Source organism: Lactuca sativa, chromosome 5 (assembly GCF_002870075.4).
Source record: "Lactuca sativa cultivar Salinas chromosome 5, Lsat_Salinas_v11, whole genome shotgun sequence".
NCBI classification, from domain to species: Eukaryota; Viridiplantae; Streptophyta; class Magnoliopsida; order Asterales; family Asteraceae; genus Lactuca; species Lactuca sativa.
Window position 1 is genome coordinate 278,014,271 of NC_056627.2, and position 15,900 is coordinate 278,030,170.

Sequence of the window (15,900 nt, forward strand, 5' to 3'; positions counted from 1 at the left end):
TGGATAGAGGTTGTTGTTGAACGGGGGATGATAACAATTGCATATAGTCAATGTTCGCTAACGGATCATTTGGAGTGTTTGGGGTGTTCGGGGTGGGTGAGTTATTTTGGTTTGGATCCATAGAGGAAAGTGTATTTTTTGAGTGAGAGTATATATGTTTGTGTTCAAAGTTTGTTGTGTGTTTGAAATGTAAAAATATGTTGATATATATATAGAGAGAAATGATTGTTAGTAATTAATTAATTAATTAATTTTTTTTTACAAACGGTCAAGAGCGTAGCAACTGTCAAAAAAGTTTTTCCCCAATCAAATCACCTGTCTTCGCCCATCTCCAGCTCCACGGAACAAGACACCCACCAGAAGGTGGGGCGGTGTTCCCGTGTGAAGGGGGCTGACATGTCCGCTCCCACGCGTCTTTCAGCTTCTGCTCCTGATAGCCTAATATACAAAATTGAGCATATACTAAACTAAAAGGGTTGAAATTGGAACACTATGTAACACGTGGACCAATAAAAGGAAGAAAACAAACACGCCAATCAACAGATTAGCCAACCGCCATGGCAGGCCAATGGAATCCCGGATTCCGCTCATTTGTTTATTCGCCAATTTGCATAAGAGAGCAGAAATCAAAGCACACGGATTTCACATTTCAGCGATCGAATTACAGCTGGTTTAATGTTGATATAGTCGCCATAAAATACAAAAAGAGTTGAAGATATGCTACGCTTTAGATGTTTATGGTTGTCTAGTTGTTCGTCACTACCTTTTAATCAACAATTTGCTCCTTCTCCAATCCTATCTTCATTAAGATCGAAAATGGCAGCGGTTTCGTACTCAACACAATCGTCATCATCATCATCAAAGAAGTTGCTGTTTCGTCAGTTATTCGAGAAAGAATCATCTACTTACACCTACCTTCTTGCCGATGCTTCTCATCCAGATAAGCCTGCTTTGGTTCGTAATTCTCCTTTTCGATAGTAAGATGAAACTCAATTATGCTTATTTGATTGTAATTTCGACTGATATTTGTTGTTCGTAGTACTTTGGGATCAAATCTCCAATTCCTAATTAAATAGAACTTAGGGTTTGGAATTTGGAATCGAAGCTACCTTAACTAATGTTGCTGTGGTTCCTGTTACTAGCTGTTGAGTTGAAGTCCCCAGTTACTCAAAGTCCACTGGACAGTGTTAATTTGTTCACAATTTGATGTTCCTAAATTGCGTTTCCCTTTTAAGATAGGAATTTAGAATTAATGATCAAATGTAGGTAAACTTGTCTGAACTGACAACTTTTTGGGACTAAGAGAATATCAAATTTTGCGTCCATCTGTTAACTTCCTGCAGTTTTTATTCAATAACGAAACGCATAAGAGAGGATATTATATTTGTATTCAACTTAAACATTCAGCTATTAGATATTTCATTGATGGACATAGAAGACTTTGATCAAAGAAGGCAAGTCCGTTTTTTAATTTGATTCTAATTGCTGGAGAACTTTCCTTGAGGCTTTACTAGTATCCTTAAAGATTCTACAGATCAATCCAGTTATAGATGAATTTTTACAGATTGAACACTCGGAGTTCTATAATTCATAAAGCAACTGCTTAAATTTGGGGAATGGATTATTCTGTAAAAGATACAGATACAATGTTATTTAGAGCACCATTAGAAACTTACTTACTTTAAGATAACAAATTTATTTGATGTTGCAGTTGGTTGACCCTGTAGACAGGACAGTGGAAAGGGATCTTTCTCTTGTAAAAGATCTGGGGTTGAAACTTGTATATGCTATCAACACCCATGTGCATGCAGATCATGTCACTGGAAGTGGACTAATCAAGGTATAAAAGTATAAAACAACAGATCTCACTTTCTCTTTTCTTCCTCATCAAGAAACTGTAACAGACAATCATCATATATGCAGACAAAAGTTCCTGGTGTCAAATCCATCATCTCCAAAGCAAGCAAAGCATCAGCAGATATTCTTGTTGAAGCTGGTGATAAGATCCAATTTGGTGATCTTTACTTGGAGGTAACAACCTATATATATATATTCTTTCTACTAATTTCCTAAAAGTTTTATTTTTGTCAAAATCTTTAACTAGAATTAATTATCATTTTCTTCAAGGTTCGTGCAACTCCAGGGCATACAGTAGGCTGTGTTACATATGTTACAGGAGATGGAGCTGATCAACCTCAACCAAGAATGGCTTTTACTGGTGATGCTGTTTTAATACGTGGATGTGGAAGAACAGATTTTCAGGTACATAATTTTAAAAGCAAAATAAATAGGGAAATTTTTTTTTTCAAGCATTGATTATTTTTTTATAATATTGCAGGGTGGAAGTTCACAGCAGCTATATGAATCTGTCCATTCACAGGCAAGAACATGGAAATTGACAACTGAAAGATGGAAGAATTAGTAGTATGCATTTTGTTGCTGATTTTATTTTTTTTAGGTTGAAATTAAATACTTTTGTTGTCATCTATTTCCACTCAGATCTTTACATTGCCAGAGGACACATTTATTTATCCTGCTCATGATTACAAAGGGTTCACGGTTAGTACAGATAATTTCATTTTCTTTCTCTTTTTTTTAAAAAAAAAAAAATGTTTACAGAAAGTTGATGTTCATAGAAACTCTTGATCTTCATGCTTCAGGTTAGCACTGTGGGAGAAGAGATGCTGTATAACCCACGACTTACTAAAGATGAGGTACCTTGTTGCTACTTGTTTACACCATCTAATAATATTTGAGATTTGTATTTTTGTTATGTATGAATAAAAGATTTTGTTTTGGTTTGTTCATACTAATTTCACCTTTTTTTGTTTTTTCAGGAGACATTTAAAAGCATCATGGAAAGTAAGTAGATTAGTGTAGTAATGTTATATTTAAGAGTAAATTACTTTTTTTGGTATAGCTGATTTTTGCAATTTTGGTCCGTTAAAGTTTTCCAGTACAATTTTGGTTATTGTATGTTTTTTGTTCATGTTCCAAATAAAATGGTCTTTGAGTAAAGATTATTTTTGCAATTTTGGCCCCCAAAATATTGTCATTTTATTTGGAATACGGACCAAAATCGTTTCAAAACCTCAAATAAGGACCAAAATTGCAATAGAAAACTTTTGGAGACCAAAATTGAGAAATCAGCTATACTTATGATAAAAAAAATGTAATTTACTCTATATATTTGATAATAAAATTTCAAAAAGTAGATGAGTTAGAGAAATATTGTTACTACAAAACTAAGTAGGAAAATAACTAAAAAGATATAATATTACTCTTTAATGCATACGAATATCTATTTCTAATTAAATTCCTGTTAACAGATTTGAAGTTATCGTATCCAAAGATGATAGATGTAGCAGTGCCAGCAAATATGGTTTGTGGGTTGCAAGATGTGGAGTCAAAAGCTGCATGATAATTGATAATACTTGTATTATGCCTTACTATACAAGATCGAACTGCATATAGGAAAAAATAAAATATAGATTTGTAAATAAGAAGTTTGCGAAATTCGCAGCTTTAACATTCACGCGTCAATGGATGTTTTAAGACTTGTTGTAACTCGATGAGCATAAGCTATGGGGGTGTTTGGCTTAGCTTTTCACAGCCAAAAGTCCTTTTTGTAAAAGAAAAAAAAAACAAAAAGATGTTTGGCAAACTAGTAACTTTTGGAGTTTTAATACAAGAAAAAACATCTTTTTGGAAAAGTCAGGATTTCCTGACTTTTTATAACTTTTTGGAAAAGAACTTTTGAGCTTTTAAAAACTAAGCCAAACACGCCCTATATATGTAATGTGTCGAGAAGAAATGAGAATAATCAAACACACACACATAAAAAGACACAATATTTACGTGGTTGATATGAGCTACGTCCATGGGCATGAGAGAATATTCTTATTCACAAGCTTTAAATAAGTATTACAATATAGTACATAACCATTGAAACCCTAGTTATCAAGCATTATATATTGGCAAGTACAATGTAAGCCCTAGTTAAAACCGTGTTAGGCCTCTATTCCATGAGTTGATCGGCAACCAAGCTAATAGTCTGTTAGCTAATGGTCAATTGATCAAATGGTTAGTTGCCTCTGATGATTTGATGGTTTTCAATTTATCAAGTCGCATTTAACGATCTCCACCTTCACTTGTGTAATAAACCAAAAAACTACAAATTCTGCTTCCCTTGCTAATTTGCCTCATATGATCTTAACTCCTATAAACATCTACCAAGTCCAAGCAAAGCTTGAACTTCTCAATGGGCAACGAATCTGTCAACATATCAAATGGATTCTCCTTGGTGAAAACCTTTATTCTTCCAAAACATCCCTGATGAAATCCAACCTCACATCAATATGTTTGGTCTTTTCGCGATAGATCGATTCTTTGTAAGATACAGAGCACTTTGATTATCACAAAACAATATGTGTTTCTCCACCTTCAAACCAAGACTCTGAATGATAACATGTAACTATATGCACTCCTTTATTCCATCGATCATTGACCAGCTTCAGTTGTAGACAAGGCAACAATAGGCTTCAATGTTGACAACAATAGGCTTGTTGACTTCCACCTTATAACATATTTCAATAAAGTGAAGATATAACACGTCAGTGATCTTCTTCTCACCATATCACCACTATGGTCCGAGTCTGCATATCCAACCAAGTCATTATTTCGAATGTTAGCACCGTACACCGGGAAAATATTAGTCATTCCTTTCAGGTATCACATAATTCATTTGATTTGACCACTTCCATGTGAGCTTTCCCCAAATTACTCATAAACTTGCTTATCACATGAACTGCATGAGCCAAATTAGGTCTAGTACAAAGCATAAAATACATGAGACTTCCAATAACACTTGAATATGGTACCATACTCGTGTAATCTTTTTACTCATTTGTGGTGGGTATAATGCTTTAATCAAGTTTAAAATATGATGCCAAAAAAGTTCAAATGTAACACCCATAAAATTCATGCCAAATTTGAACCTTTAAAAACATTTCAAAACCATTAAATCATTACAAACTTGTTTTCAAAATGTATCATATCAGAGTTTCCCATAAACATAAACAAAACAGGAGGAACTGTACGATCACGCCTTTGCCTTGCTGCGATCCCATGATGTACCTGAAACAATAAACTGAAACCGTACGCCCAAAAGCTTAGTGAGTTACCCCCAAAATACCAACTCATATAACCATAATCATGTCATATCAACAAATACAGAACAACATGCACAATGAGCCTTAAGCCTTCGCAGGGCCTTCAGCCTATCTTGTAACGCCCGCAAATTCGGGCTAGTCAATTTAGAAACAATGAGCGTCAAAAATGACTTTTTGATGGAAGATTATTTAGAAGGATTAATCTTAACCAAGTTATAGTATATGTCACAAAGGCTCCGTACATATAAAGAATGCTGAAATCCGAGTTATAACAAAGAAGTTATGACCCGTCGAAGTTTTACGGCTAAACCGATATGACACTAGGAATCGTAAAAAGTGAATTTACGATAAAATACTTTTTAGCCTTAGCGATCTAAATGAAAGGCATAGTATATGTTAAACCGAGAATGTGCATAAAAAGAACGTCCAAATCTGACTTCGTATGAGGAAGTTATGATTTTTCTAAGATTTAGCATAACAATGTACTACCCGAAATTTGAATTTTAGATTGGTCGATTTTTAGCCAAAATAATCTAAACGAGAAATGGAGATATCATTAATAGGAGTTAAACGATAAAAATACAGTCGAAAATGAAGCTCGTATGCGAAAGATATGGACGAAGCTTAGTCACTACTCTTCGAGCGCGACGAATTCGATACAGTTTTGTAAATCTGAGATAGAGTGAGAATTAGCCGACGGGATCTAAATGAAAGTTGTAGTACTCGTAAATACCGACATGTGGACATAAATAAATTCGATAATAGAGCTCGTATGCGAAAGATATGGACGAAACTTAGTCCATATAGGGATGGCAAAAAAACCCGAACCCGACGAGAAAACCCGAACCCCGAAGATTTTGGGGCGGGTCGGGTCACTCTTATCGGGTTTCGGGTCATTATCGGGTTTCTAGTTCGGGTTCGGGTCAGGGAGTGGGGTATGCATGCCCCGACCCGCCCCGACCCGAAAAATTATATATATATATATATATATATATATATATATATATATATATATATATATATATATATATATATATATATAATGAGATTTCATCCCTCTTACCCATTTCAGCCACCCGAAGACTTTAACCTTCAATCCCATCACGTATTCCCAATTTCTCACTATTGTGATGAATTTAGTTACGATATTAGACTTTAGTAATTTCTATTTGGTTCACTTATGTTAAGAACTTATTTGTATTTTAAGCATTTGTAAGGTTTTAATTTCTCAATTGTTTCATTGTAGTTTTCCTAATTTTTTCTGCCACCATTTTCGGGTCGGGTTTCGGGTCTATATCGGGTTTCGGGTTTCGGGTCGGGTTCGGGGATATTTTTAGCCCCGACGGGGCGCCCCGATAAGAAACCCGTCGGGTTTCGGGTCGGGTTCGGGGACAAATATAAATATCGGGTTCGGGGACAAATATAAATATCGGGTTCGGGTATGGGATATGCCGCCCCGCCCCGTTGCCATTCCTAAGTCCATACTCTTTGAGCGCGATAAATTTGATATAGTTTTGCAAATCGGAGATAGAATGAGAATTAGCCGACGAGGTCTAAATGAAAGTTGTAGTACTTGTAAATACCAATGCGTGGATATAAAGAACTTAGAAAACAGAGCTCGTGCGCGGAAGATACGGGCGAAACTTAGGGGCTACTCTACGATAAAATCCCTATAAATAAATGATGAATCCTTCATAATTTCTTCACACCATAAGCCTTTCTTTCTCTTTCTAGCTTCTCTCTAGACTCCCTAAACCCCTCCCAAGTCTAGGGAACCTCCCTAGCACGAGAAGGAAGCCCCGTAGCGCCCGACGGCTCCGAGAAGAGAAGTTTTTGGCTCGGAAACGCTGTTCCAACGAAGCTCGTTTTTTTTAATAAAAACCCACTGTAAGTGAGCTACGCCTACGCTATTTTTAATATAGCTTCTAATTAATTATAGTAACATTATTAGGACCTTAAAATAATTATTTGGGCTATTATTATGAGTTATATAAGAGTGTTGTTTAATGTTTATATAATAGTAATAATAGCTAGACTATTAATTAGTCTCAGTGAATATTAGACTAAACCTTAGCGATAATAATGCTAGGTTTCGTTGAAGGAAAATAGAATCGTTAAAAGCGAAGCGCTGCCCGAGTTTGGAATCATCACTTTAACAAGTGAGTGCATAGTTACTTTCATCTTACACATAGATATGAAATATTTTATATAAATTACGTGCTATGTGTATATACTGTTTGAATACTTGTTGTCTATGTTGGATGAAATGTTTTATACATGTTTTAAATGATCTAAACTGTATATGTATTTTATATCTACAAAATGTGTTGGGTAAAACATGGGTAGATTAGAGATGAGATAAATAAGGAGCGATGAAAGATGAGATAAATGATGAGCGATGAAATATGAACGATGATAGATGAGTGGTAAAATATGGTGCGAAGCGATGAGCCAAAACGATGAGCCAAAGCGATGAGCCAAAACGATGAGTCAAACGATGAGCCAAATGATGACCCAAGCGATGGCCCCGTCATCTAGCAGAGTATGGATGACAACCACGGACTATTCTAGACAGTCCAGTGGAACACTAGCAGGCTCGCAACCTGTAGGTGTTATGAACGATGTGTTCACCCGGTGTACTCTAAAAACCCATTGACAGGTATTACAAGTGGACTCTCGAAAACGATAATGTCAATAAACGAGATAAACCCTGGCGACTATGCAGTCTTAGTGCTGATTCCTTAGGATACTCCTTAGGAATGAATGAACGAGGAATATTTGAATCTTAGGGTAGATCCTTAAGAGTAAAGAAGATAATGGGGATGGGTAATTGGGTTGATTGTTTGATGTTTAACATAATAATTATATTATTGTGGGTTGAAAACCCTATGTACTCACCAGGTTTCCCAACCTGACCCACTCAAGATTATTTGTATCACAGGTGTCGATATGAAGCTACTTTACACTGAGGGATTTAAAAGAGAAGTAGATCACTAGTGTAAATGAATGTAAGTTCTGTTTATGCTTATGTTTCTGTATTGACGATGACATCCCAAACGTTTAAAAATGAATAAAATACTTTTCTTCGGAAATGCTTTGATAACATATTTATCATGTTTTACTGGGAACAAATTCCGCAACATTTTTATTAAAAGAGGTACTCTGATTTTTATAAAGCATAAAAAAAATTGATCTTTTTGGGCCATCAAAATGGGGATGTCACATATCTGGATCGCTCCCGAGCCTTCGACATGACTGGACCGCCTTGCAGGGCCTTCAGCCTATCCAGCCCGCTCATCGGGTATATTGGCCTTCAGCACAAAGCAGGACCGCCTCAACCCAACCCCCAATCAACAATCATGTGCACATAAATATCATATACTAGCTCATATCAAATAATAGTCAAACCGATCTATCAGATCATTAATCATAGCAACATCCCACTAACTAGGATACAGACCTAACTGGTGACTAACATAGCATCATCCAATGACCAGGACACTGACCTAACCAGGCTACTAATCATAAGCATATCACCATCCTAACTACCAGGATGTAATTAATAAACATATCATGCCATAAACGTATACAATCCATAAAGGGTCGGCCTTGGTGCCTTAGACCCATTGATATAGTAAAGGTAACTCACCTCACACTGTCGACTCGAAGATAACTCAAACTCTCAGATCGTCGGCACAAACTCCACCACCTATATCCATGCTTGTAAATTTCCAATTTCCCAAAATGTCCCCAGAAGTCAACTTGTCAACCCTTGGTCCAAGTCAAATTCATCGGTCAAGGTCAACAGTCCATGTTGACCTCAACTCGTCGAGTACCCTCAGCTACTCGCCGAGTTCCTTGCATAACTCGCTAACTCGACGAGTTCCTTTCATAACTCGCCAACTCGCCGAGTTACTAGAATGACTCGTCGAGTTCTCAAGGTTTGCGGCTGTAAACTCCTTGGTCGACTCGTCGAGTTTCCCTTGGAACTCGCCAAGTTCATACATGTCCAAAGGACCCTAGCCGACTCGCCAAGTCACTCATCTAACTCGCCGAGCCCATGACAATCTTCATCGGACTCGCCGAGTTGACCATGTGACTCATTGAGTCCCTTCAGTCCTTCATCCATACAGATGCTTTTTAAGCCATGCTAAGGTTCCATATTGTAGATCCAGCTTCCTAAGGCATGTTTATCACGTAAAGTTGCAAACTTTACGTGCATGCAAAGCTCTAAAGTCTTAAAATGACAAAACTAAGCTTGCAAAGAAGTCTTACACTTGAGGGGAGGTTCATACTTACCAAAGCTGACAACTTTATGGACTTAGAGACCCAAGAGAGTTTAGATCTGAAGTTGCAACTTCAGATCTTAGCTCAAACACAAGAAAAGCTTCCTAAAATCCACCAAAAAGAGACCTAGAATGAAAGGAAGCTAATATAACAGCTTAATACCTTCCAAAGGATGCCAACTGAGGTAGATCTTTGATTCCCACGCGTTCCTTGCTTCTAGTTACTTATTCCCCAAGCTTTTCTCACCAAAATTTTTTCTTCAAAGCTTAAGACACACAAATGGAGCACACTCACACGAGTTAGGGCTATGGAGTATCAAGAGGCTGAGAAGGGAAGGGTGGGGAGGCCAATGATCCTTTAAATAGGGTGGAAAACCCCAGGAATTAGGGTTTCATCCTCCAGCTCCTACTTGTCGAGTCCCTACTTGGACTCGACGAGCAGGTCACTTAAACATGTGGACCAACCTGCTGCTACTCGACGAGTCGGGCAACCAACTCGTCGAGTAGACCTTGAAATCAAGAAAAATCTTATATCAAAAATCAATAACTGAGAATCAGGGCGGTACATCAAACATATTTGGAATGATCAATATAGAACGATTGTAACACTTTCTCAATGCAGTTTTGTTGAAAAATGTATATCAACATGAGTTACAAACTCCACATGATCTTTTACGCGAGTACTTGCGATCACCCGGAGGGTATACGAACTTTGCTTATGACACAATCGATTCATGAGAGAACTGTCCTGATACTTATCACAAAGTTTCACTCAAAGTCTAATAACAGTTGTTTGATCGACAACCTCTCGTAATACTTCAACCGTCAAACTTAAAAATATAGCTTTATTTTTAGTGTATCATCCATGTCTTTCGATAATTTTTCTTTTCCTTCCAAAGCAGCTTCATAACCCCGTTGAGCCAGAAAATCCCTCATCTTCACTTTCCATAAAAACAAAGTCGTTCAAACATTAATTTTCTCCAACTCAAATTTAACCGATAAAGCAAATCGTAGCTCTGATACCACTTTTCAAACGAGAATAAGCACACACAAATACAATATTTAGGTGGTGCGGTCGATATGAACTACATTTATAAGCAGGAGGGGGTATTCTTATTCATAAGCTTGAAATCGGTATTACAATACAATACAAATCCATTTAAACATTAGCTATCAACCATTATATATAGACAAAATACAATGTAAACCCTAGCTAAACCGGGTTGGGCTTCTATTCCTCTAGTTGGCCGACAACTCGGCTAATGGTCTTATCAGTTGATGGTCTACCAACAAGTAGTCAAGCGACTAATGGTCAGCGAACTAGTGGTTATCCAACTACTGTTCATTCAGCCGCCGGTCATCTAACTAATAGCCAACTAGCTATCGGTCAGCTTGTTGATGATTTTTAATTCTCAAGTCACATTTAACATTTTGTGTTATTTTTCATGTAGTACCTTTGGGGTGGGGGTGGGGGGGGGGGGGCTTTAAAGGCCATAACTTGTACATATAGCTCATGTTAGACATGAGCAAGCAATCAAAGAAGACAAGAAAAACAGATACACATAATTTACGTGTTTCGGTCGATATAACTTGTAACGCCCGTGTTTCTGGGCTAAAACATTAGTGATGGTGTAATAGTCTAGGTCAACCTTTGTAACTCATTTTGAAGTAATAAAGAGGAATTATGTGAATATTATGTGAATTATGTGCTTATCTGCTTAATTATTATGATTAATGAGTTAAGGATAAAAATAAGCGTCGAAAATAAATATTACATAAAGTCGATATCTAAGGATAAAGTTGTAGTGGTCGAAACAAGGATTTCGGAGATATAAAGAATACCGAAATCCGAGTTATAACGAAGGAGTTATGACCTGTCGAAGTTTCGCGACAGAACCGGCACGACACTACGTGACGTAAATAGTGAATTTACGATAGAACAATTTTTAGCCTTAGTGATCAAAATGAAAGTCGTAGAGTTCATTAAACCGAGAGCATGCATAAAAAGAACGCCCAAATCTGACTCCGTATGAGGAAGTTATGATTTTTCTAGGTTTCGACTTAGCAGTATTCAACCCAAAACTCGAAATTTAGATCGAGTGATTTTTAGCCGAAACAATCTAAACAAGAATTTAAGATCTTGTTGATAGTAGTTCAACGGTAAAAAGACAGACGAAAACGGACGTCAGATGAAGAAGTTATGAATTTTTAACGGACTTTTCCTGTCCATGCCCGTTAAAAATATAATATTAAAAATAAAGTTAAAATTAGCCAATGGAGTCTAAACAAAATTTGTAAAGCATAATTTCACCTGCGCGTGGATATAAAGAACGTCAAAAACGGAGTTCGTATGCGAAAAATATGAATTTCTGAAGTTTGGGGCACAAACTTCGAGACCTAATTGCGTTCACGACGAGAACAGAGTGTTCACAACGTGAACTTAGTGAACGAAACCTTTCGAGCCTAGAAGACACACGGAAACCCTATGGGATGACCAGGATCAAAAGTCACAACGTGAATATACCCGCTTCACGACGTGAATGTGAATTTTCAGCCTATAAATAGGAATCGAAGCTCTCCAGATTTGGTTGCCATTTTCTAACCTCTCTCCTAGTTTTTTCATCTTTAAGCCCCTCTACACTGCCCCGACACCCCGGTTACATATCGACACCCAAAGCAAGTCCCGACGCCCCGAAGATCCCGAGAAAAAGAGTTTTCGAGCCGAAACTCTGCCCGCGTTAAGCCCGGTTTTTGAGAAAACATCCTGGTTTCATCGAAGAATATTATTTTTAGAGCCGAAGTACTGTCCAATCATCTTCTTAACAGGTGAGTGTGTAGTCACTTTCATCTTACACATAGATATGCAGTATTTTCTATAAAATACGTGGTATGAGTAATTATATTGTTTGTTTATTTGAGATGAATGTTGAATGAATGTTTTATACAGATTTTAAAATGTGTATGTATTTTTATCTACAAAAATGTTGGGTAAAACATGGGTAGATAGTTGATGTGTGATGAAATAAAATGATGAGAGGCCTCGATGTTATTGTGATCCAGTCATCTAGCGGAGTATGGATGACGACCACGAACTTTTCTAGATAGTTCTATGGAACGCTGACAGGCTCGCAACCTGTAGGTGTTAATGAGCTTGAGTTTTCATTTGTTGTACTCCATCCCCCACATGGTTGCCTTATTTGACATAAATTGTTGGGAAACCCCCAAAGCAATGTTGTCGCCTCGATGAAAATTCTTAAGTTAGGTCCCTTGTGATAGTTGTTTTAGGGACGTAAAGTGAGGATAACGAGAATGAGTAATCGGATTATTATTGTTTGATGAAATTAATAAATTTATTTATTGTGGGTTGAAAACCTTATATGCTCACCAGACTTTCAAGTCTGACCCACTCAACTTTCTGTATTACAAGTAGTGGACCCAGAGCATAGTTGGACGGTGAAGAAAGATTTTTGGATTATAGGCCAGTAGTTGTAAATAACTGTTCTAAAGCTTATAATGTACTGTTTATGCTTTTGGTCTGTATCAGAACATGAAATCCCGAGGTTTTGATATATAATGAAAATATATATTTCTTTAAGAAATGTTTTAATAAATTTTTATCATGTTTTGTTAATTTTAGGGACAAATTCAGCAACATCTTTTAAAAGATTACTCTGATTTTATTTTAAAAACATAAATTAAATTGGTCTTTTCTGGCCGAGAAATTGGGGATGTCACATAACTTGTAATACTTATATCAGAAAACTCTAATATGTCCATATCATGGGGTCTCTGCCTGCACACCCTATGAGATAAGTGTTTGTCGTGTACGACTTTAGATATAACGGCTCCCAACTAACTCAAAACACTTATTCATTCAAGATTGCCATTCGGATTACTTCACTTTGTTATGCCTCGTGTTACTTATTTTATTAATCCATTTAACATGGATATGTATATTTTAGAGTAAATTACACGAATGGTCCCTATGGTTTGGAGTAAATAGCATGTTTAGTCACTAACTTATTTTTTTAACTCGAATGATCCCTACTATATACTTTTATTGTACGTTGGGTCCCTACCAGACGTAAAAAGACTATTTTGCCATTAATGATATATTTTTATATTCTTAATTATTTTTTTATTATTTCAACAATTATTAAATAAAATAAATTATTAATTATTGTTTGCCCACCCCACCTTAAACTTCTTCCTTTCTCCCAAATGGACGAAACTACCCAGTTTTCCGGCACTAGCTCTGGTCACCATCTTCAGCCACATATCTGATACACCATAAACTCAACACAAACTGCCTAATATTCAACCATAAATCAGAAATACATCTAAAATCGAACGTGTAATACAAATCCAAAACAAAAATCCAATTTGCAACTCAAATTCAAATCCAAAATAAACATGAAATTTAAATTGAACCAACTACTCAAATCTAAATCCAAAATCAGATTTGCAGCTCAAACTCAAATCCAAACACCAAAATCCCTCTAGCGAAAAACACAGATACAATCCAGATGCGAAAATCCAAATACAATCCCATATGAAAATCGATTAAATAAATACAAGCCTAGGCAAATCAATATACAAACAAACAAACCTCCATCCACGAGTCGACCCTAGCCTCCATAGCTAGTAAAAAATTTACAGATCAAACAATTTGTAGACCGAATGAACCTTCAGGTGTCAATCTTGTAGGTAATCAAATCGAGCAAGCTTTAGGTGGCGCTTCAGGTGGTGTTTTGGTGTTTGGATCGGTGGTCGGATTCGTGTGAATTACTTCCAGCGTTCGTCCAACTTACTTAGATTGGTCGTATGTAATAGAGAAGGAAGAGAGTAGAGTGGTGGGTGAGCTAACTGTAGTCTTTTCTGGCAAGGTAGAGGATGACAGGACCAGAAGGTGACTTCACTAGAGGTGAAAGTCGGTTATGAGTGTTCAAAAAACCCATCTCTAAGAAATCATTTTCGGATTAAGGTAAAAGGGTTTTAAAGGACAAGATGTTGCTAAGCTTCCATACATAGAAGGGGTGGCATAGGCGGTGTACATTGGTGGTGGGATCAGCGGATGCTAGTGGTGGTGATTTGGCACTTGCCAAGGGTGTTGGAAAAAAAGGTGTCGACAGGTTGAAGGGGGAGAAAAGAGATTAATTGGAGGTGGAAGGCTTGTGATCTCTCTCTTTCTCTCTCACTCACTCTCTCTCTCTCTCTCTCTCTCAACCCCAACATCATAAAACCTTACATCTCCTCCAACTCCACCTCCACCATTTGCCACCATCATCGCCCTCATTTTCCCACTTCTTCGACAACAAACCCCCACCACGAACCGGTGCTCCGTTGTTTTTTCTCCCCACCACCACTACACCTTATTCTCCATGTACTACAACCTGTTAGAAAAAGTAGGGTTTGTAGTGGAGATCTGGATACCACTTGGATCGTGTGAACACTTTCCGAACTGATATTTCTACCTTATGCATTGGTTGCAAGAAATTCAGCATAGGATAATCCAAGAGGACACTTACGAATTTAGGCGCAGAAGTTGTAAGCCAAATTGCTAGAAGGAATCTGTGTTAGTTTGATGAAAAACGAGAGCTTAAGAATTTCGTGTGTCTTCTCAAAGAGAGGATCCGTTTATATAATAAACGAGATTAGGGTTTCTATTAGGGTTGGCCGTCATGGGTTGCTTTGGAAGCAAGCTAGGAAATCCGAAATTTAATGAGGATTTAGGGTTTCCAAAACTGACGAATTTCGTCAATTTTACCATAAACACCTTCAAGAATTTGTTTTTCCGACTATGTTCTCATATGTATTTTTCGAAGAGTTTTTGGGGCGCTGCCCCTTGACCCCACCCAGGGGCTTTGCCCCTTGACCCCGCCAAAGGGGCGCCGCCCCTTTGGAAACCCCGGACCTGAACCGACTTCTAATTCAGTCTTATATATGTGTGTACTACGCACAAACCCGTACATATATTAGAGTACAAATTATGAAGCCCCTTAGCTCACATGTTAGTTCCAGTTACATAAAATAACATGGTGACACTAAAATCACTAACACAAACCATATATGTCTCTCTACACAACCACCATCATCCACCAAAATGAAAACGACAATGACGACGACACTAGGTACTAGATTAGAGTAGCCATTGCTGTAATCTCTCTCTATTTCTTTCTCCGCTGATGTCAAACCTTTGGCGAACTAGGGTTTTAAAAAAAAACTTAAAACCTTCATAGTGTAATTTTAGTCATTTCCTATTAGACATGGATTTATACCGCTTCAAATCAAAATATGAAGACGGTTTGAATGAAAAAAGAAAAAAATAAAGACCAAATGTGAAATTTTGGCAAATCATAAGGGCTATTTCATTGATTTGTTCAAATCTTTATAATATACTGTAATAGATAGAGTATAGAATACAAATGGAGAAAATGTTAATC

General features: G+C 37.1%; 1 protein-coding gene across 1 annotated transcript; it reads left to right on the forward strand.

The window, feature by feature from the left end:
- The first annotated feature begins 548 nt into the window (after positions 1 to 548).
- Positions 549 to 3,567, forward strand: LOC111904482 (persulfide dioxygenase ETHE1 homolog, mitochondrial). Its single transcript, XM_023900242.3, has 9 exons — positions 549 to 954; positions 1,712 to 1,840; positions 1,924 to 2,031; positions 2,128 to 2,262; positions 2,339 to 2,380; positions 2,500 to 2,559; positions 2,661 to 2,714; positions 2,838 to 2,862; positions 3,330 to 3,567. Exons 1-9 carry the CDS (start codon positions 718 to 720, stop codon positions 3,419 to 3,421), a joined length of 882 nt encoding a protein of 293 aa, XP_023756010.1. The 5' UTR covers positions 549 to 717; the 3' UTR covers positions 3,422 to 3,567.
- The last annotated feature ends 12,333 nt before the right edge of the window (positions 3,568 to 15,900 follow it).